This window comes from Engystomops pustulosus, chromosome 4 (assembly GCF_040894005.1).
Source record: "Engystomops pustulosus chromosome 4, aEngPut4.maternal, whole genome shotgun sequence".
Taxonomy (NCBI): domain Eukaryota; kingdom Metazoa; phylum Chordata; class Amphibia; order Anura; family Leptodactylidae; genus Engystomops; species Engystomops pustulosus.
This window is the reverse complement of record NC_092414.1, coordinates 99,666,935-99,689,296: the sequence shown is the minus strand read 5'-3', so window position 1 is coordinate 99,689,296 and position 22,362 is coordinate 99,666,935. Positions and strand designations below refer to the sequence as shown.

The 22,362-nt window shown below is 38.3% G+C and overlaps 1 protein-coding gene across 21 annotated transcripts in view; it reads left to right on the top strand.

Annotated features, from left to right (window-relative positions):
- NRCAM (neuronal cell adhesion molecule) overlaps window positions 1–22,362 on the top strand; it is a 141,349-nt gene that overhangs the window by 97,000 nt on the left and 21,987 nt on the right. For 6 of the 21 annotated variants that reach the window (XM_072146892.1, XM_072146888.1, XM_072146891.1 and 3 more), the window contains 16 exons: window positions 1,395–1,526; window positions 1,893–2,036; window positions 2,240–2,348; window positions 2,923–3,089; window positions 3,174–3,321; window positions 4,149–4,273; window positions 5,150–5,179; window positions 6,228–6,329; window positions 7,069–7,266; window positions 7,349–7,419; window positions 7,576–7,801; window positions 7,885–8,000; window positions 13,573–13,777; window positions 15,291–15,410; window positions 15,487–15,672; window positions 16,075–16,110. In XM_072146892.1, the coding sequence (XP_072002993.1) occupies window positions 1,395–1,526; window positions 1,893–2,036; window positions 2,240–2,348; window positions 2,923–3,089; window positions 3,174–3,321; window positions 4,149–4,273; window positions 5,150–5,179; window positions 6,228–6,329; window positions 7,069–7,266; window positions 7,349–7,419; window positions 7,576–7,801; window positions 7,885–8,000; window positions 13,573–13,777; window positions 15,291–15,410; window positions 15,487–15,672; window positions 16,075–16,110 (2,115 nt within the window). The remainder of the gene's footprint in view (window positions 1–1,394; window positions 1,527–1,892; window positions 2,037–2,239; window positions 2,349–2,922; window positions 3,090–3,173; window positions 3,322–4,148; window positions 4,274–5,149; window positions 5,180–6,227; window positions 6,330–7,068; window positions 7,267–7,348; window positions 7,420–7,575; window positions 7,802–7,884; window positions 8,001–13,572; window positions 13,778–15,290; window positions 15,411–15,486; window positions 15,673–16,074; window positions 16,111–22,362) is intronic. The other 15 variants (XM_072146896.1, XM_072146893.1, XM_072146890.1 and 12 more) reach the window with 6 other exon arrangements.

The following is a 22,362-nucleotide window of genomic DNA, read 5'->3' as shown; positions in this document are numbered from 1 at the left end:
ACTTAATGGACAAGTGTCTTTTTTCAACCATATGAACTATTATACTATGATACCCCCCTTTCCCTTGAACTGATATAAATAATAAACAGTAAAAATTATAAACACATTAGGTATCACCCGAAGTTGATAATGGCACGCTTCTGCCATTTTGAAAAATACACCAAAGTATAAAAAGTTATAAAGAGCTCTTTAGGTGTAAAAATAAAAAAAATATAGATTTTTAAAGGTGGGGAGTGAAAAATGGAAATGAAAAAAACAAACAAAAAAGGGCCAGGTTGTTAAGGGGTTAAGAATCTTGTTTTCGGGGAAATACTCCTGTAAGGGAATGTTTATAAGTATTGTCCACACTATTGTTTAATGAAATGCAAAAAATACGGTAGTTTCTGTTGAGGTATGCTTAAAGGATAAAGAAATTGATTGTTCATTTATATCAAGTATTTCGGGTACTCACAAGCTTTTCTTTTCCCAAAAACTGCTCTCTAGCCATTATCAGGACATACTTTGTAGAAATTTTTATGTTAACTTGTACCTGTTCTATGCAGATATATTTGACTTGTGACACTGGCAAGCATCTAGCACTAGCACATCACATATTGACGTATAAGCCCAAGTGCTTTCACTTCAATTTCCTACATTTGAAGTCACTTTTGAAACATTTTTCACAAATGTTTATATTTTTTCTGTGACAGCTTAACTGATAATGCTGTAGGGTGACTCTGGATCCAACAGAAGTAACGTACTTTCAGTTATTTTCAGCGTTTTCTCGTTTTGTGAGGATTTGTGCATGAGAGGCTGCTGTCATAATGGAATGAATCCATTTTTATAATCTAAATGTTTGAGGGTTTTTTTTTTCCAAATAACTGATGATATGTATTAACCCCACTACACAGAGTGAAGCTTAAAGACCCATATTTTTTCAAGCTTTTATTATCCTTTTTGAGAGTAATGTTGGAGAAGAGGCTGGTAACCATGGTAATCTTCGGCAATGCTTTCTATTCTTGTCCCAGCGATTTACAAAAAAAGCACACAGCTCCCTACGCCGTACTGATGGGTGCTGTGTTTCTTATGCATACAGAATGTATTTGTGCAGTCTACATTTGACCCTGTCTAGGCAACGTCTGACTTCAGTAGACGCCAACGTTCTGTATTTTTCCTTGTGTTATGTAACTCATATTTCTATATTAGAATTAATCTTCTCTCCATAAATAATGGGAAAGAGCTGCATTACATCATAGATTAGGCTACAGTACACTTAATCCCCATTGGTAGTTTCTGGTTATAGTGCTGCACATTGCAGTATGTAAATAAATACTGAGATTATGCAGCATGGTGTGAAATTCTATTTCTTTGGATCAGTGCTCAAGTTACTAATGAAATATGCATCTTTCTTCCAGCTGCACCCTATTGGATCACTAAACCTGAAAATCTTGTACTGTCACCGGGAGATGATGGGACATTGATCTGCAGAGCTCATGGGAATCCTGCTCCTACTATTACATGGCTTATAAATGGAGTAGCAGTTGAATGTATGTAAACACTGAGTATACACTCCGCATCCAAAGTAGAATTAATCAAACATTTTCAGAAAGAACATAGTCAGTTTATCAAAAGCAGCACAATTTTGGTTCACTACTGCACATTAAAAGTCACTACCCTAGGCTATGTCCCCTTATCAGACAAGGCACTATTAGTCTGTAAAATAGTTTTTCATATGTCATATGAGACATATACGGTAGTCCAGTTTTTGGTGAAGTGCTACACGAATATATCATAAATTATGTAAGCTTTATTTATTGAATGGTACTGTAGCATAGATACAATGGTTGTTTTGATATTCACCAAATGCAATTGCTTCCCTAAATGTTTTTTTTCTCTATGTGTTGTATTTGTAGTGGCTCCAAATGACCCGAGCAGGGTTGTAGATGGTGACACTGTCATTTTCACAAGAGTTCACGAACAAGCAAGTGCAGTCTTCCAGTGCAATGCGTCAAATATTTATGGCTATGTATTGGCAAATGCATTTGTGAACGTACTTGGTAAGTTTATACTTTGTGACTATGTAAATTAGTGTAATTAATAATCATTGCAGAACCCCAGTTGTACATGAGTGTATCACATGGTGTATCTTTTATTACTTTGTGGTTTGAACATATCTCATATATAATTCCTTTGACAACAACATGAAGTAATAATTAGTAATTTTTATAAGTAAGTACAGTGTCTTTATTTTATGTTTTAGCGGAGAGGCCGCGGATTCTTTCATCACAAAAGGTTTATCAAGTTATTGCCAATAGACCGGCTTTGCTGCACTGCAAGTCTTTTGGTTCACCTGTTCCAAATATAGAATGGTAATGTTACCAAATGATAATATTACTCTTTGAACAATTTTTACTTTTTTAGTTTGTAATAATTGGGTCTCTTATGTGAAATGCAATCCAGACTTCAAAATCTTGGACTCTAAGTAGCTAGAACTATGCTTGAAGTATGATTTTAAAGACATAGTGGCGATTTAACAAGGCATACAGGAAGTTTTGTTGGTTTTCCACCTACTACTTTGGGCGAGAAGGGGGAACATCCTGGCCCGTGTAAATTTTAAACATGAAAGGATGAAATATAAAGGTGCCACCAATGAATATTTTGGAAATGTAGAATTAGGTCCACTGTAGTTCCATTACAGTAAGCTAATACTAAAGAGTAGAGGTCATAGTACCATGGAGTATACTACTTTTCTTGTTCTGAACACTCAGACGTTCTCAAACAAGTATCACATTTTGGAAGAGAAAAGAGAGTTTGCAGTTACATTTGTGCATTGTTTTTTTGTAATAAGGAAGTGAATGGACCTGATGGAGAGTATACGCATATTTCAATATAGGCAGAAATATATATATTGTACTGATCATATTTCTTACTTTTCCCTGAAAGGTTTAAAGGTGTGCAATCCAGTGTACTCCATGGCAATGACTACACCTTCCATAATAATGGGACACTGGAAGTTCCAGTTGCACAGAAGGACAGCAGCGGCACATATACTTGTGTGGCAAGAAACAAATTAGGCACAGACCAAAAAATCATTAAGCTTGAAGTTAAAGGTAATGTAATAAATATTGTATAAACTTTACTTTAAAAGGACCACTAGGTTTCTGCATATTAATAATATTATGCTTTCTATATAGACCCAACCATGATCATCTCGCAGCCAGAATACAGGGTTGTCCAGAGATATGGCAGCGCCTCCTTTCAATGCAAATTCAAACATGATCCCACATTAGCAGCAGAGGTGATGTGGCTGAGGAACAACAGTGAACTGCCCACGGATGAAAGGTATTTAGAGATTTTTTTAATCATTGTAACTGCAAAATTTAAATCCCAATCTCACTTCCTTTAACCATATTGACTGTACCATACAGGTTCTCAACATATAGGGTACAAACTTCATAGTTATTGCTAGTGATTAGACAGACTGTCAATCAGTTAAATCGAAAGCAGTGCAGCCTACTTTATGGTACAGAGGCTGAAAAGGTCTTATTTATCTTTTCCACTAATGCCACATTAGCCAGAATTAACAAGAGGTCTCTCAAAAAGTAACGCAAGCATCTTGCACAGGTGATAGAAAACCTTAGTAAATACCCTTATTCCCGACCCACCTTTGCCCACTTTTTTCCTAAAGTGCTAAAAAGAGAGCAAAAAGGTTTTCATGGCAAAAATTTTAATTTTTTTTCTTGCCCTAATATAGGCATGATATATAAGAACTATAATATATATAAGCACTATAATATAATAAGCATTATATAAGAATATACTATATACGCTATATAATAATAATAATAAGCACTATAATATCTTATATAATGTAGTAGAATATAGTAGTTGGGAAAATAATTACACTTTCTTCTCTTTAAATAGAGATAGTACTGTCTCTAGTTGCTTGTAGGGTGATGTGCTGAAGCATCATGAGATTGAGAACTCAAAGATAGTTCTGAAACTCAAGATGGTATCTAATTATTGCAGAAAAACGGCTGCACTGTAAGGAAATGAGTTCAATATGCATAATAAAATGTAGAGCGTGAAAGACAATCAGGTGAGTTGTGTCATAAAGAAAGAAAGCAGTTTTGCAGTACTGCTCAGTTCACGTGTCTTATAATTCTCAGATACACTTTTGAAAAAGAGCGTCTGACTATCAAGAACATTACGGAGAAGGATAAAGGGACGTACACTTGTATGGCAAACACTACCTTGGACAGTGCTTCAGCCAGTGCAGAACTTAATGTTGTCGGTAAGATGTTCATCATATTTCTATTAGTATATTCACCTTGATTTGCTTTTTGTTTTCACCAGTTCCTGTTTTCCTGTTTGCTAGTATATCTACTATGTAGGGATGTACTGTATATAATTTACAGAGCTGTAAGGAATCAGCTAAAAGACATATTATACTGTAAATCATCCTACCTCTTTATCATGCCAAACACCCTTTTACATTTAAATTCTACCATTTCTTTAGCCATTAATTGTGCCGAGATTTTACATCCTATAAGGCTATGTAAAGGTTTAGGGCTGTATTTGTATCATTGTATGGTACCTCTCATGGGATAAAAGCATATTCCTACTAGGATGCTTTGTTTGTCCTCTATAGCCTGTAGTTGTAACCATATGAGAGATGTTTAAGAACCTGTAAGAATTTATAGAGTAGTTTTTATAATGTTCTCACCCATTCTTCATAGATTTTATGCGATTTGCTATCATGCCATTTATATACGATTTTTTTGTGCTTTGGGGTTTAAAGGGCAGAGATGAAAGAAGTCATAATGGTTTGTTTGCTATGCATTTATTGACCACAGATTTCAATATCCAATTGAGCCTACCTGAGAGAGGATGAGGCAATGAGTTATATAGAAAAGTGATTTTCTAAGAATTACTAAATACATCTCTAATATTATTTATCTGGTCACATTGGACTTTCTCCGTGAGACATATTTTAATATGAAATTAACTCCAGCTATAGATTATTAACTAATATAGAAAACTGTGGGGATAGAATAATCAATATATCTATCGCCAAAATATATCGACTAGTAAGAAGAAAGAGGGACCACATACTATATACTGTATAGTTATAGCCATATTACTAACATGTTATTAATATCCCTTACAGAACCTACTCAACCTCCTCCAGTAAAGACCGGTAAACTGGCAATCCTATCCACGCTTAAACACATGACACTCTCACTTTGTGCATCTTCCATCCATGACTATGCTGCATGAATGTTTATAGGGTCACTCCAGGCAAAACTTATACGGTGTGCAACGTGTAGTCCATGGCCAGAGGGAGCAGTGCATGCCAAGGTTTCATAGAGCACCACCTCATGAGCCTAACGCAACCATGTGTCAGATTTGCCTGTAGAGTTCCCTCAATTTATATCTGCCTTTTTATAGGTTAATTATACTTTATCTTTTTTAAAAAGTGCATGTTGTGTAGTCCTACCAACAAAGGAGGCATAATTCAGAAGTTTTGTTCATAAACTTCTAAAAGTGTCTATATTTGGTTCTGATAATGAGTCCAAATGATTACAATGCTCACCATAAATACTTATAACATACATGTTTTGTCTCATGTGTTGGACTACATAATTTCCCTTTAAGTTGGACAGTGATACTTTATAGCTGGTTATTTTGGTGCATGGCCTCTGCTGCGGTTTTATATACTTTATTGTGACCACTGCTGCAGGTCATTAGGCATTTCAGTTATTGTACAAGTGTTGTATATGTGGTTGTTCAAAATGTTTTGTGAACGTATTAGATGTGTGGTGTAAATATTCATGAGTATAATAATGTAATTGGGTCTTAGGTGCTCATAATGCTCAAACATAGTGCACTCTCTTGAGCTATAAGTTATTGTAGTAGAAAATGTTTCAGAAGAGTCCTAGTTGCAGCCTATAGTAATGATAGGGTGTTTTACACCAATTAACATGTTACCTGAAAAAGTTACTGTATGGCTGTTCTTGTGTCTGTTTTTTTGTAGGTGGATGCATTTTATTCTCTAAATTGTATATCCTCCATTATGGCAGATCTGTGTCTTACTCCCAGCAGTGTGCACTGCTGTCATGTGTAATCATATACTCAGCTACATATGTATACATTTGTGTCTTATGCCACAAGTTCTGTTTGGTTGCATATCTTGCATTGCTAGTGCAGGAATAGAATTTACTTTCTGTAATACTTTTGATCTTCAGATCGTCCAGATCCACCATTCGATTTAGAACTGACCGACCGTCTTGATAGAAGTGTGCAGCTCTCATGGGTACCTGGAGATGATAACAACAGCCCTATTACAGGTAATAGAGAATACCACTTCTTTCCATATACAGATGTGTATGTCTGGACAAGATATTTCATAAATAGATGATTGATGCGTGTCCAACCTCTGGTTTTTGCCTCTGCAAGTCCCCTCTGCATTCACCTCTATGAGAGCTAAATGTACTGATATTATAATTTCAGCATTCCCATATAGTTAAATGGGAGAGTGGTTGTAAATGTGGGGCAACTCTCTGTTCAGCCCGGATGCAGGAAGAGTATCAGCGACCATTGGTGAGATAGGTGTTGATCCCAAAAGTGGGACCCAAGTCGATTGTTTATTTATAACATACTGTGGTATATATGGAAAATGTGAAAACCTCTTAAGAGAAAATACCCTGCCAATCACAGGCAGCAGCAATTTTACACTACTTGACTGAGGGGGCAATTCCTGTGTGTTTGGATGGTACCAGAAAGTTGAGACTACCTAGGTCCCAGTAATAGTTGGTACAGTAAGTAATTCCAGGTCATCATGGTGTGGCAAATTTCCATGAAATTCTTTTATACACTCTACATTTTGTAAAAAAAAAAATCAAGTTACTTCAGCAGCCTACGTCACAGGCCAGTTTAAATACCTGTGTTTGCGCATTAGCTCTCTTCCACTGGTTGCTTCCGAAGTGTATAATTATAGGTGGGGTTTGATTAACCCATTTCTTATTTCAACATTATTAGGTATGTAACTATGAAATTCAGTTGTTCCCTAATCTCTTTCGTCCTTAGAATTTATCATCGAGTATGAAGATGCAATTCATCAACCTGGAGTATGGCATGTCCATTCCAAAGTCAGCGGTACACAGGCCACAGCAACTCTGACCCTCTCACCCTTTGTAAACTACTCCTTCCGAGTTATAGCTGTCAATGAAATTGGTTACAGTGACCACAGCGAATCATCTGAACGTTACATGACAAAAGTAGCAGGTTTGTGAATTGGAATAAAATAGATCTGTTCTCATAGCAAACAAAGCACAAGATCATTAACAGAACATGTTTTCATTCCTAGAGCCCGATACTAATCCATCAGGTATAAGGGGTTTAGGTTCTGAGCCAGACAACTTGGTGATCACTTGGAAAGTAAGTGTCACACTTCTGCCATCTTAAGACTTATCATTAAGTATGTTTAGAGATATATCTATGAATGATATAATAATGTTCAGCTAAACAAACTTGCATAATAGAAAGTCTAATGCACATAATCAGATGTGAAATTTTTTTCTCATTCCAATGTAGCCTATGAAAGGCTTTGATTCAAATGGACCTGGTCTTCAGTACAAAGTTAGCTGGAGGCAGAAAGACGTTGATGAAGATTGGACATCTGTTACAGTGGCAAATGTTTCCAAGTATATAGTGTCTGGTACTCCAACCTTTGTACCATATGAAATCAAAGTTCAAGCTTTGAATGACCTTGGATATGCTCCAGAACCAGCTGTTGTAATTGGACATTCAGGAGAAGACCGTAAGTAGGTTTAAGGGCCCAAATAATGTAAAAAAATGTATCCTCTCAAACCAAGTTCTTACTCCAATTCTTTTCTTCATCAGTTCCAATGGCTGCACCCGATAATGTTGAGGTAGAGGTCATTAATACTACTTTAGCAAAGGTTCGATGGGATCCTGTCCTGCTGATGTCTGTCCGAGGTCATCTTCATGGATACAGGGTAAGAGCTTGATTCCATATTAACTGTTACAGGTATGTAGATATATTGGTACATAAGCATTCTGCAAAGTATTCTATTACCTTCATTTGGAAGCAAGTTTTTTTTTGCTAGAAACAGAATTTTCCATTACAGTCCTATTTCTAAAGAAAGTTAGGATGTTGTTTCAATGACTGCAGTATTACTGGTCATATTTCTAAAATGAGATACCCTTTACCTCCCTGCATGCTGTACATTGTTTGGAAGTATACTGTATATGATAAAAATGATCAAAAAGCAAAGAGTGTCTAAACTCCTTCAATCTATATTATAAAGTGGCTTTCCTCAGTATATTCACCACTTCGTTTCATGAATCCTAACCCAGTGATTCTTCCAGCTGCCTACAATATGTAGTCAAATTACAGTATGGTAGATGATATTCTTATTTCAGCCAGTACTATACTGTACTGCCACAGTACTGCCTGCCGATGCCAAATACCTGGGTATTAATAAACATAGAGGACTTGCACAGCCAGTGACCTATTGAAAGGCTGGGTCCAACTTACCCTGTCTTGTGCAGTATGCAAATGTGTTTTCCAAGTTGTTAAATGGAAAACAATGCCTCCTTTTACTTCCTTGAAAGGCAGCCCCCATAACAACAATTATGACCTACAAGAAATCTAAAAACATGATGTGGGATTAAGCCAAACCAGTATATCTATTCCAGAAGAACAGACTCCAAACTGTAGATAGCATCGTTTGACCTGGTTGGGTCTCGTCAGTACAGCGTAGGGAACTGGTTTGGCTGGGTGAGAGGCTATTGACTAGGGCCAGAAGGTAAGAGTTCTCCTTAAGGAGAGTTTGCCAATTAAGGCCACCATGTAGGTATGTGGAGACTTAGAAGACTTGGAAGCCATAGATGTTCCTTCTAGAATAGATATACTGGTTTGGCTTAATTGTACATCAAGTTATTATACTTCTTGTAGGTCATACTTTGGGGGTCATTTACTAAGGGCCCGATTCGCGTTTTCCCGACGTGTTACCCGAATATTTCCGATTTGTGCCGATTTCCCCTGACTTGCCCCGGGATGTTGGCGCACGCTATCGGATTGTGCTGCATCGGCGCTGGCATGCATGCAAGGGAAATCGGGGGGGGGGGGGCGTCTGGCCGAACGAAAACCCGACGGATTTGGAAAAACCGGCGCATTTAAAGAAAAGTGTCGTGGGACTCCGAATCCACCGCAGAGAACGCGCTGCTGGATCGTAAATGGACCGGGTAAGTACATCTGCCCCTTTGTGTTAAGGGGGCTGCCTTTCAAGGTAGCAAAAGGAGGCATTGTTTTCCATTTCCCACCTTGGAAAACAAATGTGCATACTTCCCAGAATTCCAGCTGAGCGGCAGTATCTATGGCTTTAAGTCTCCACACGCCTATAAGGCGGCCTTAATTGGCAAACTCTACTTAAAGAGAACTCTTACCTTCTGACCCTGTCTTGTGCACAAAGACACAGGATTGGGAACTCAAACACATACTTTGGTCTCGTGCACACCGAATACTGATACTGCTGCACAGCCAGGAGATATTTCTGTATGTCGCAATGACTCCCATCTTGAGCAATATGTGCAGTCTGTGGGATCAGACCAACATTTATGTGCAGCTGGCCTAACACTTATGCAATGGGGCCCTGTCATCAGGTTTGGATCATGAATTAGGCTTCTCTTTATTTTCTAAATCTAGAAAATAAAGCTTAAGAAAAAAACTTACTGCCTCACAAATCTGGCAGGACACTTTTAAAAGAGTGTTAAGCTCTTAATTAAACACAAAAAGAGAAAGTATCATGAAAAAAATTACAGATTCCATGTTTCAGTTCCACTCATGTTTTTAGCTCTGAAATAGTGACCAGGTACTGAACGGGGCCTTAGGCTAAAAAACACAGTCATGAAAACAGAACATACAGTATCGTAGTGATTGAATGGACGCAAATGCAAATATTCGCACATGGACCCTCTCATACACATGCACACTGTCATACACATATGTACCACACACAAGGACACTGTAATACATATATGCACATCACATATAGATACTGTCACACATGTATGCACCTCACACATAGATACTGTTATACACCACACACATAGATACTGGCATATCAGTGGTAAAGGGAAAAGCAGCACTCTGTCTCCAATTCAAGGTTTTTTATTCACATGTGGATATAAGGCAACGTTTCAGCTAACTCAATGTAGCCATTTTCAAGCAGTTTGATGTACGTTTGGGGTCTTGGGCCAGACCCTTATTAGCCTGCACCCATTGGATTGAATCCTTTTCTCACTTATCTGCCCTTCCTTGCTGTTTAGATACTGTCATACATGTATGCACCTCACACATAGATGCTGTTATACACCACACACATTGTTGCCGTCATATATACAAGCACCACATACATGGACACAGTCATATACACATACACCACACACATGGACACTGTCATACATATATGCATCTCACACATAGCTGCTGTCATACACCACACGCATGGATGCTGTCATGTACACATTCACTTTACAAATACAATACTCTCATTATATGAACAAACTTATTTAACATACATTACTACACTTCCTTCTCCACCTCTGTGTCCTTGTCCTGACTTATGCGCTGCCAAACCACGTTAGTGTGTAATTGAAGCTCCAAGGGAAGATGTGGGAGTTGTGTACCCAAAACCTACTGCACCACTGCTGGAACTAAATAACGGGCAAGGACTTTGAAACTTTACATTTTTACCTTTTTTTTTTATATTTCTGTCCTCTTGGACTCTTCTCCATCCCAGTCACTGCAGGGACCATCTAATATATAAAGCTGAGTGTATGTGTGTGTATGTATGTCCGCTAAAGGAATCTGCACCATTACATTTACAATCACCAAATTTTGCACAGTCACTCTCTGTGACTCACGGAACATCATAGACTAAGTTTTGGCCAACATTTTAACCCCACGCTTTCCAAAATCCACTTATTAACCATCATATACAGGAGCCATTGTCTGCTGCTGCTGTGACAGTTAGAAGCTCAATCACAGTCAGAGACATACAGAAAACCAGAGGCAGTCGGAGACAGTGTCAAAGACAGTCGGAGACAAACAGTGACCGAGACAATCAGAGACAGTTTGAGAAACCTCGAGACAGTCACAGACATAGACAGACAGACACAGTCAGAGACAGACAGAGATGGTCAGAGACGTCAGAGACAGTCGGAGGCAGAGACAGTCGGAGGCAGAGACAGTCGGAGGCAGAGACAGGTATACACAGACAGAGACACTCAGAGACAGAAACGTTCAACTACAGAGAGAGAGAGAGAGAGAGATAGATACAAATAAAATAAATTTTGTTAACCCATTCTATTTTGTTTTAGCTTAGAGCAATTATTTACTATCCCAGGGAGCTACAGCTATTATATATCTAATAGTTAGTGATATCACTTAGGGCACTGGGCATGGCTGTCCTCAGTGCCCCCCCCCCCTTGTAAAGAAGCCCCTACCTTTTCTGCTGCTCCAGCCAAGCTTTAGCTGATCTTGTTGAGCATGTGTGGCCTGTGGCTGTCTTCTCTCCATGTCGGGCACTGAAATGCTTGAGGGAGCAGTGATGAGCAGTTCAGGATACAGCTCAGTGTCTGCAGAGTCAAGCGATGAGGGCATCCTGCTCCCTATATACAGTCACACTATGAGCTGCTCCTACAATATCAAAGACAGAGTGGGTCCAGGAGCCTCTCGCAGAGCAAAGAGGATGTGACAGATTTGTGAAGTGCATAAACAAACACAAATCTATGCTATGAGTCAGTCTAAATGTACACTCTTGTTTTTAACAATACACAAACCTGAACAAATGAAAATAAAAGCCAATGGCAATTTTTGAATACTAATAAGATAATCTTTATTAAATACATACAATAAAATGAATCATAACATTTTTTGTACTAGGTGAGACATATGGGAACAAGCGAGGTAGTATGTCCCATGCATGCAACCAGCGTAAACAACAGCAGGGCTACCTGGCGTTTCACCCCAATGCACATTTAAACCACTACAGGTCTTTCTTAAGGGGTAATGCCAGTAGAATTTACAAGGTACTTCTATAAAGTAAGGGCTAATGAGATACTAGATACTAGAGTATAATGAACCCACCTGTGATAATAAAGGATGAGCATATATATGCACCCACTGCCGGAGGAGAGGTAGATCTTGCGAAGACAGAACTACTACTACACTTTGTTTGGGATTGTGATTTGTGATGTTCCCCCGAAAGACCTGCTGGCCAGCCGGGGAACTTCACAGTAAAGTAAATTGCCAGTTCCCCCCCCTGGCCACCCATAGCACTTCTGGCTTAGAATAATGTTAAAAGTTGATTTTAAAAGTAAAGAGGCCATGGATAACAAATATAAGAAGATTACCACAGTCACCGAGCCTTGAGTTTGTTTATCATGCTTGATTTTGATGGTAGATTTCCTATAAGTACTCCTCAAGGTGTGTAGAATAGATACAGGCAAAATGAAAATCATAAAAAATACTATAGAAGTAAACAGTGAGGTTATCATAGTTTGTTAAGGAAAAAACACTTCTGTGTTCCATATTTTTTGCTCCTTTCTTCTCCTTTAGTGAGCAGTGTATATGTAAGCTTAGATGGATAAGGACATGGGTCTTAAGCTTAACTCTTTCCATACCCAGAAAATATCTTACTTGATAATACAGTTCCGAAGAGAGACAAGTCTATCCAGTGACTGTTAAATGTGAAGACAATAGAAATTTTATAAAATCTGCTGTGAGTATGAATACAGGAAAAACAGCTTATTTAGAAACACTCTACAATGCAAAAAGGAAAAAAAAAACTGGGAAAAACATTTTTTTTCTTTAGAAAAGTATATTAATATATTATAAAGTTTATTATTATCTTGTGCGTTATTTATATGATTTAGCTTGGTTACACTTTAAATAAACCATTTCAGAAAGCTTCAATAAGATATTTTCCTATAACTTCGTGGGATATGATCAAACTGCAGCATATAATCAGGGCTATGTTACAAACTTCCATATCTGTGTGTAATGCTGTCTTTTTCTTCTTTACATTTATAAAGTTCCTTGATCTGCTTTGGTGCAGTTTAACATATATTGTACGTAATATATAAATAAATATCAACAGTATAAATAATAATATATTTTTTTTTTATTTAACAATTTTATTATTTTCAGAAAATATAAAAAAAGCAAATATATACATTGGAACAGTCAGTTCACAATTCAACCAAGCATACAAAAAGTCAGATTGTTTAGAGACAACTTTACGTATAATTCATTACCATCTAAGTGGACCTTTCCCTTGTTAATGTCTTATCTTTTTAATTTTTGCAAAATCCTGACTATTCTTACCCTTTATCATACTCTTTAAAGTCCCCAAAAACCCAACCCAAAGTACACACTGTGCCAAGGGAGGGGAAAAAAAGAGAAAACCCTCATGACACCATTCTTTACCTAACCCCATTCGTCCACCATCCCCCGTATTCTTTCCCAGTAAATATAAAATCTTTTTCATGTATATATTATAGGTCTACTACTGGAAGGCACAGAACATTACCAACCGAAATAGAAGGCACATAGAAAAATGGATGCTACCATTTAACGGAAACAAAACACATGGCATGCTTCCTGGGTTGCAGCCCAACACCAACTACTTTCTCAATGTTAGAGTGGTCAACGGCAAGGGGGAGGGTCCTTCCAGTAAAGATAAATACTTTGAAACCCCAGAAGGAGGTAAGTGTATTAAAAATGTGCTGAGGGATTTGTGTGTGAAACAAGTAGCACAGAAAGCAATTGTAGAACGAAAACTTTGGAAAACATGGAAGATAACATCCACTTCTGATGCCTGCAGTGTGAGCCGGAGTTTGAACCTCAAATGTTTTATAATCTTTGAAAGTTTAATTCCTTTCCCCCAGTGGTTTCAGATCAGGATAGTAAGAAGAAAGAGCTTATCTGTCACTGTAGAATATGTACAATTAAAATAATTCTGAAATAAAAGCCCGGATCCTTTGACTATTAACATCTAAAAGTAAAATATATTATGGATACTGGACAATGGTTCTATTTAATAGTTCTTTTCTCCATGGGTATTGTTCATTTTCTGATGCTTGCATTAATATTGATATCTTTAGAAGCAGTAGTAGTTTTAGTTTTGTGTTGTTATTAGAGATGAGCGAGTATACTCGTCCGTGCTTGATGATCGTTCTAGTATTAGCGTACTCGGAATGGCTTGTTGCTCGGACGAGTATTTCCCCTGTTCGAGATCGAGCATTTAATTAAGAAAAGACAGTGAAGAACAGTGAAGAATACAATTAAAACAGTGAACACAGTGAACACAGGATCATTTAAGTGAAGAACACAGTGAAAGAACACAGTGAAGAACACATTGCAGATGTTCTGAACATCTGCTAATTTAGCCGAAGACACGCGTGCCGAACGGTGTTCTTCACAATAGTATGTGAAGAACATTATGTGTGAAGAACACATTGCAAATGTATGGAAACATCTGCAATGTGTTCTTCACACATATTGTTCTTCATATACTATTTTGAAGAACACCGTTCGGCGCGTGTGTCTTCCGATAAGTTAGCAGATGTACGGAACATCTGCAATGTGCTCTTCACTGTGTTCTTTCAATGTGTTCTTTCAGTGAAAACATCTGCAAACATCTGCAATGTGTTATTCTTTAGTGTTCTTTCAATGTGTTCTTTCAGTGAAAACATCTGCAAACATCTGTAATGTGTTATTCTTTAGTGTTCTTTCAATGTGTTCTTTCAGTGAAAAATGCTCGAGTCTCCCATTGACTTCAATGGGGATTTTTATTCGATACGAGCACTCGAGCATCGGGAAAAGTTTGACCCGAGTAACGAGCACTCGAGCATTTTAGTGCTCGCTCATCTCTAGTTGTTATCATAAGCAGCCCATTTTCTGATATAAGTCATATGAATCAAATTCGTATTAAATGTTATATCCCAAATAGGCCTTATTAATGCAGCCGTCCCCATGTCTTTCTATGGGCTTATGCATGTGGCCATTTTTCACTGTGCTGTGTATAAGCCGACTGCCTGAGATGCAAATTATACAACAGGTCCTATGCCTACCTGAATTTGTGGCATTGGGCAGCCTTTTCCTTCGTGGCAGTAAACAATGGATCACAATCCCACTGTTTGCGGGCCAAGAGCATATGACATTTGTGTGCATCAGGCCATAGGCAATATTTTATGGTAACCCATTTATTTCTCCACAGTTCCCAGTGTGGCATTTTTGCATATCTCACATCGAACTCCTGATTCGTTAACACTAACATGGAGCCCACCGGCACATCCGAATGGGGTGCTGACTCAATATACTTTAAAGTACCAGTCAAGTAAGTTGTGTACATTGGTTTTGAATATGTGTTTTATGAGTTGCAAGATGTGATATGAGTTTTCTTTCTATTCCAGTAAATGCTACTCATGAATTGAGCCCACCAGTTGAAATCACAATCCTTCCAAACGAAACAAGTTATATTCTTGCAAATTTAGTTCAGAATACAAGATACAAGTTTTACTTTTATGCCCATACTGCTGTGGGACCTGGAAGTCAAAGTACTCAGGAAGCAATAACTGCTATGGATGAAGGTAAGATGGGTATGTACCTGTAAAGACCTACTCTTTGGCCTTATTCTTATCATATTATTTTACTATACTACCACAATGATACTGCAGCTTCTCGGGATTGCTACAAAGCAGTCTCAGAAAGAAACAGTTTGCACTTGCAATTCATACATTATGTATTTTCTAGCCGATAATAATAATAATAATTCTTATATTTATCAGTTTTAGATTTTTCTAAACTGGTGCATGTAATGGAGACTTCTGGGCTAAAAAAAAGAAAAACATTTGCCCATTGTTTTTAAAGTTTTCTTACAAAAACTATTTTAGTTTATGAACACACTGCACACATACCGTAATGTCTTTTTCCATTAGAGAGTTCTATGTACATCCTATCCTACATGTCATTGATTTAGTGTCCTCTGTTTCCATTTAAAGCTGGTGTCCGCCCACCTGCTGTGGGTGCAGGCAAAGGTAAAATGTTATGTTGCATGCTTTTCTACATTTGTAAAAGCTTTCCATCAAAATGCTAAGTGGATCAGCATTCCACTAAAAGAGGCCGCTTTTACAGATGGTGATGAAATTTATTGTGCTATAGAGTTCTTGACTTAGAAGTGTCTTGGTTGGATTATAGCATTTGAGGATGATTTTATGGTGACCTTTTTTCTGTAGAAAATGCAGATTTATTAAGCTTTCCTTATTTTTTTTTCCCACTACCATGTATGTGCTTCCCAAGATTGTAGGACATTTTGCAAATACATTATTGACTATAGAAAAACTGTTGTATTTCCTACCCTAATGGTTCCATTCATGCTACACCTTAATTTTACAGATAGTGGACCCTGGATTCTTACACTTAAGAGCAAGGCTATCACAATGTTTACTAAATGTGTATAATTTAAAGGGAGTATCCATGATAAGGATATTGTTGACAAATGCTTAGCATAAGTCTTCAACATCAGATTGGTGGAAGCAGACAGCCCCATTCATCGTGTAGTGGTTGTAATTGGTTGATGCAGCTCTCTCCCATCTTCTCTGTTCTGGAATCCATGGCTGTTGTTATTAGCTGATCGCTGGATCCGATACATCGGAACATCACCCATATCAATATATCAATCCTGGACTGGGTGTATTTTAACTCCAATGTAGATTTAAGGTGGTACATTTATATTGTGTCACATTTATTAGGCATAAGGTTGTACCAGGGGCAATTTAAAAATATTTGAAAACTTAGTTTTTAGCCTAAAAATAATGTTATTGATATTATTACATACTGTTCAAAAGTTAGCTAAGCTATGCCTTCTCCTACAGTTTTCTGGCAGAGAAGGCACATGAATCTACAACTTCCCGCCATGGTTAGCTTTTTCCCACTTTGGCCATTTGGGTGCAGGTGGAGGGCAGGCTGGAGCGTGAATGCTACTGTTATTGTAGTCTCCGCTGGAAAAGCCAGTTCAGACTGGTTCAACCGGTCTGAACTGGCAGAGTTTCCGCCTATGTTAACTAAGGCCAGAGCCTCTTAGGGTGAAGACACACATGGCGTTTTTAGGCCGTTTTTAGTTTTCAGATCGTTAAAAACGCATGCGTTAAAAAATGCATGCGTTTTTTGAAAATGCATGCGTTTTTGACAGGTTTGAGCAATTATCTTAATTCAAACTGGTCAAAAACGCATGCGTTTTTTAACGCATGCGTTTTTAACTATCTGAAAACGCACTAACTAAAAACGGCCTAAAAACGCCATGTGTGTCTTCAACCTAAGAGGCTCTGGCCTTAGTTAACATAGGCGCAAACTCTGCCAGTTCAGACAGGTTGAACCAGTCTGAACTGGCTTTTCTGGCGGAGACTACAATAACAGTAGCATTCACACTCCAGCCTGCCCTCCACCTGCACCCAAATGGCCAAAGTGGGAACGCATGCGTTTTTGACCAGTTTGAATTAAGATAATTGCTCAAACCTGTCAAAAATCGTTTTTAACGATCTGAAAACGCTCTAACTAAAAAGGGCCCAAAAACGGCCTAGAAACGCCATGTGTGTCTTCACCCTTAGGGGATATGGGCGCAGGACCATCAGCGGGGGAAATTTTAAGACTGGCATTCAAAACGCCGGTCTTGATGAATTCCCCCTAATATGACTGTGCCTGATAAATAATACAGCACATGTCAGTGGCACCGATGTATGTAGCAAAAATAGGAACTTTTGCTGTTAGGGTCAAGGGTGACAGAATTCATGACACAAGACCAAGATACGAACATCGTTTTCGGTGTATAAAAAGGCTTTTGACATCTGGTAGAAACTGAAGTTATATTGGTTATGTAAATATTGAAATTGTCAACCAATTATGAATAGGTAATTCCAATTAGCTTTGCCGGTGGACAAGCTGAAGGAGTCCCCTGTTTTCGGTTTAGATACCACTGTGAGATACCACAACATCTAAGGGGTTAAATGGCCATGTTTAGTGTTTTCACTGTCAGCAGTTGTTAGATCAGGAACTGGGAAGCTTTTGTGCTCACATGGTCAACTGGACATAACAGCATATTGGGATGTTCATTTATATCCAGTTCTGGTAAATGTTTTTTTTTATTCAGAGTGAAATGAAAAGAAAAATTAATAGATGATAATTATTGTAGAAGACAGATAGCTGTATAAGACTTCTGTATCTGAGAAATGGCTTTCTGCTGTGGATTTATGCAGCATATCACTAAGCTGCTGCAGATCACCATGCACATTTCAAGCTTTGCAGATTCATAAAAATATATTAGATACTATAAGATATTTGAGGTAAATTCTGTAGCAATTCCTTTATGTGTGCCTTTACCAGATCAGACTGCATATGGTGATTATGTGGCATATAATTTGGCATATTTCATATTGACCACCAGATGGCAGCACATGCACAAGAGAATCTGCTTACTAAGGCATTCAATGTTAAAATGGGAAATCTTCATAGCTTGGTATAGAAATATTGTCTTGGCAGAATAGTCTGCCGCACAGATGCCAAGTCACCTGTGATTAATTAGGTACATGATGAAAACAGCGCCTGGTGGGCAGGAGGAAACTCCTACATAAAGAAATTACTGTGATTAATGGTTAATGTTTACCAGGATATTAGGATTACAAGATAATTTGCTAATTAAATAAGATGAAATTCAGTGAATAGAGTTTCCCTTTGCAAACACTACAGGATTTTCTATATACGTATAGCTCAGCTGACAATGAAGAGACAGAAATTACAGATCTATTATGTAGAGCCTTTGTGAATACGTACATTCCATAGAGCAAGCTTCCTCAATTCCCAGCATAAAAGACGTGAGACTACAGTGGTTTGTAATATTCACTGTGAATGTCACAAATTCATAGGTTATATAAAGAGTGCATGTAGTTTACACATTTGTAGTTAGAAGGCATAGGTCGCACAACAAGTAGGCAAACCAACTGGGTGTTAGGTTGTGTCCCTGAAGATTCTGCGCTGATAAGATAGTAACACACCCAACTAGTAACAATAAGATTATCCAGAATTATCATTTCATGGGAATGCAATTATTTATTACTTAGAGCGGTTTGCCCACAAAAGAAAGTCCTCAAATTTTAATCCCCTAGTGATTCTATGATGATAAAGATAACTTTTAACCGCTTACTTTGCAATTTTGCTCAGTTTTTTGCTGCTTTCGAACCTATCCCCACATCAGCTCAGTATAAGATTCTGGGTGTGTGGGCATACTTGGTGCAGCCCTGCTTACCCCGATTTCCATGGGACCCACTTACCCTAATACTAGGCTTACTATATACACCTGTCTAAAATAATAATAAAGCAATTATGTTATTCTGTTATTCTGCATGGGGGGAAAAAAGGCTTCACACATGGAAATCTCTTGTAGACTAAGCACAGGACTTTCTTTCTGTGCCCCAAAAAACAATGTTTGCAGGTGAGCACAGGACACAGTGTGGTGTGATGGCTTGTTTGTACAAATGACTACTTCTAGCCTTGTATATTGTTACCTTTTTCCCTAAAGGCTCTACTAGATACATGATAGATGCAAGTGATCCACTGTATCCCCCATACTGGTGTCAGGGGAGTGCAGGGTTTACCTTTTGCGGACACACTAAGGGGAGCTCCTCAGCTTTCAGGCAGATCTGCTGATGGAGGACATTGGCCCCCCGTGGTGCTGCAGGGCTAGCAATACCTACGAAGGTTGAGGTATGGGATCACAGGGCCCACTGGTGGTGATAATGAAGGTTTCCCCAGATAATGAATATGGGAGGAGATTCCACCCCATTGCCCCCAATCGGTCTGCTAGAGCTGCTGCTGCTGTGGGGTGACCGGTGGGACCTGGGAGGAAAACCTGTGCAACCAGTTAGGATGAGTTTATGTTTGTATACATGGGAAACTGAATTACACATAAGAAGAACTAACGGAGACAGGCTATAAATATATCTCTGAAACACTTGGTTTTTTTTAATAACATCAAATTACAAAATGTGTTATTTTTCTTTTCTGAATGTAATTAAGAACTTTGCTTTCCAATAAATGGCCTTCTGGAAAGCTCACAGCTCATAATAATAAAATGGGTTCAGAAGATGATAATTTTTATTGAGCTTTGTAATAAACATCATTATGTAAAAATCATCATTGTTTCTGCTCTTTTAGCAGCACATCTGAAAGCATTGAGAGCTCTGCCCCCTCAGACAGATAAGGAGGCTAATGCTTAACTCTTTCCATACCTAGAGTATATCTTGCTTGATCAGGAATAAGACTATCCAGAGACAGTAAAAAGTGAACATTATCAGGTTCTTATCTGATCAGCTGTCAGTGGTGTACAGAGAGATGTGGCAGAGTTATATAAACAGTTTAAATAAGGAAGAAAGGCAGTGGAAAAAGAAGGACCTAGAGATATATTTCTTTAATAAAGTATATCACAAAGTTTACCTTTGTTATCTGCACCATACATTTATAAAATGTTGACAACATTTTAGTTATGTTTTAAGCACATGAAGGGATTGGGCATCCTCAAGTTTTAACTTGTGAGGTTCTTAAAGAAAAAGGTGGAGGAGCTCTGGTCTAGTGTGAATACTACACTGGAGTACTTTGTTAGCACTACAATTTGACATGGCGTATGTGTGCTCATTTTTTGTCTGCTGGTTCTCATCTTTTATTGCGAGTAATTATGGTGCATTATGTATTTGTTTTATACTTATGAAACTTTTCTCCATAGTATTTCCAATAGCAGGCACTGTAACCATATTGGCATGAATAATCAGTACCATACATGTATAAGTAGTAAACAAGCAGTAATCAATCCAATTTTTAAAAAGAACTTGTCACCACCATGCCCATTTTTCACAAACGACAAGTTCCCAAAGGCCATTGCATGAAGATTCCATAGAGGATTTTGTTATATTTTAGAAAAATACAGTTTTGTTACAATCCTTTATAGTAGATTACCTGGCTCCCTGCCAGAATCACCTGGTGTGTCCTGTGGAAAGAAGTGGATTTCAAATTTAAACTGCTGTAGGCTCCTGGATCCCTTGTCTGTGCCCACATACTCCAGTCCTCCCGTCTCACTCGCACCCGCTAACGTCAGCTCCCCGCAGCAAGCATTTCCTTTGCTTGCAGGGTGAGCTTGTCATGCGCATTGAGACAAGAAGACAAGGAGCTTGACAGAGCAATTGAGGGAGAAGGAGGATATGGAGCTTATGAGCATGAACCAGGCATCCCTCCTCCCCCGGACTTACCAGTCGATTCTGGAAGGAAGCCAGGTAAGCTGCTGTAAAGAATTGTAACAAAACTATATGGTTCCAAAATGGCAAAAACACATGTGGAATCTTTATGTAGTGCCCTTTTGGGAACCTGTACATTGTGAAAAATGGCCATCATGGTGACAAGTTCCCTTTAAGTATTTGAAAAATGTGTGTTGGAGGAGATTCCTCCCAACTCCACACATGGCAACAGTTCCAAGGAATACAATTCACACCATATATACACCATATATGACTTCATCAATGTCATATGTCAATGTCATATGTCAACATAATCCGGGAATAGAGACAACATCCATGTAATGCATCCAAGACTTTTCAAAACGTTTCCAACAAATACAAGTAGCAAGAGACCTGACTTTGAACCTAGACCACGAGTCAACTTGCCAGCAATATTTCAGGGACATCAAGCATGAGAAAGGGGAGGTCTCTGAAACATTGTGGGCATGCTGACTTGTGGTCTAGCTCTTGCTGGAAACTTTTTGAAAAGCAGGTCTAGTGTTGCCATCCTACCTAACTAAAACTCCTACTGTACAGTAGCTGCCATTCACTCCCTAATTCTATAATGTCCTTTGCCTATACATACAGCAAAGCTGACAGATGAGCTGTATAGGACAGGGAATACAGTGGTAACGGAAAGTATTCAGACGCCTTTACATTTTTCAATCTTTGTTTCATTGCATCAAATTGGTAAGATCAAAAAAGTTCTCTATTTTTGCTCATTAATGTACGCTCTGCACCCCTTGACAGAAAAAAATGTATATATTCTACAAGGGGCTTGAAGGCTGTATACTACAGAGGCTGGCTGGCTATATACTACAGGGGCTGACAGGCTATATACTACAGGGGCTGAAAGGCTATATACTACAGGGGGCTGGCTGTCCATATACTACAGGGGATACAGGCTATATACTCGGGGGGCTGCAGGCTATATATTACCGGTTGTGGCAGGTTTTATACTACAGTGGGCTGGCA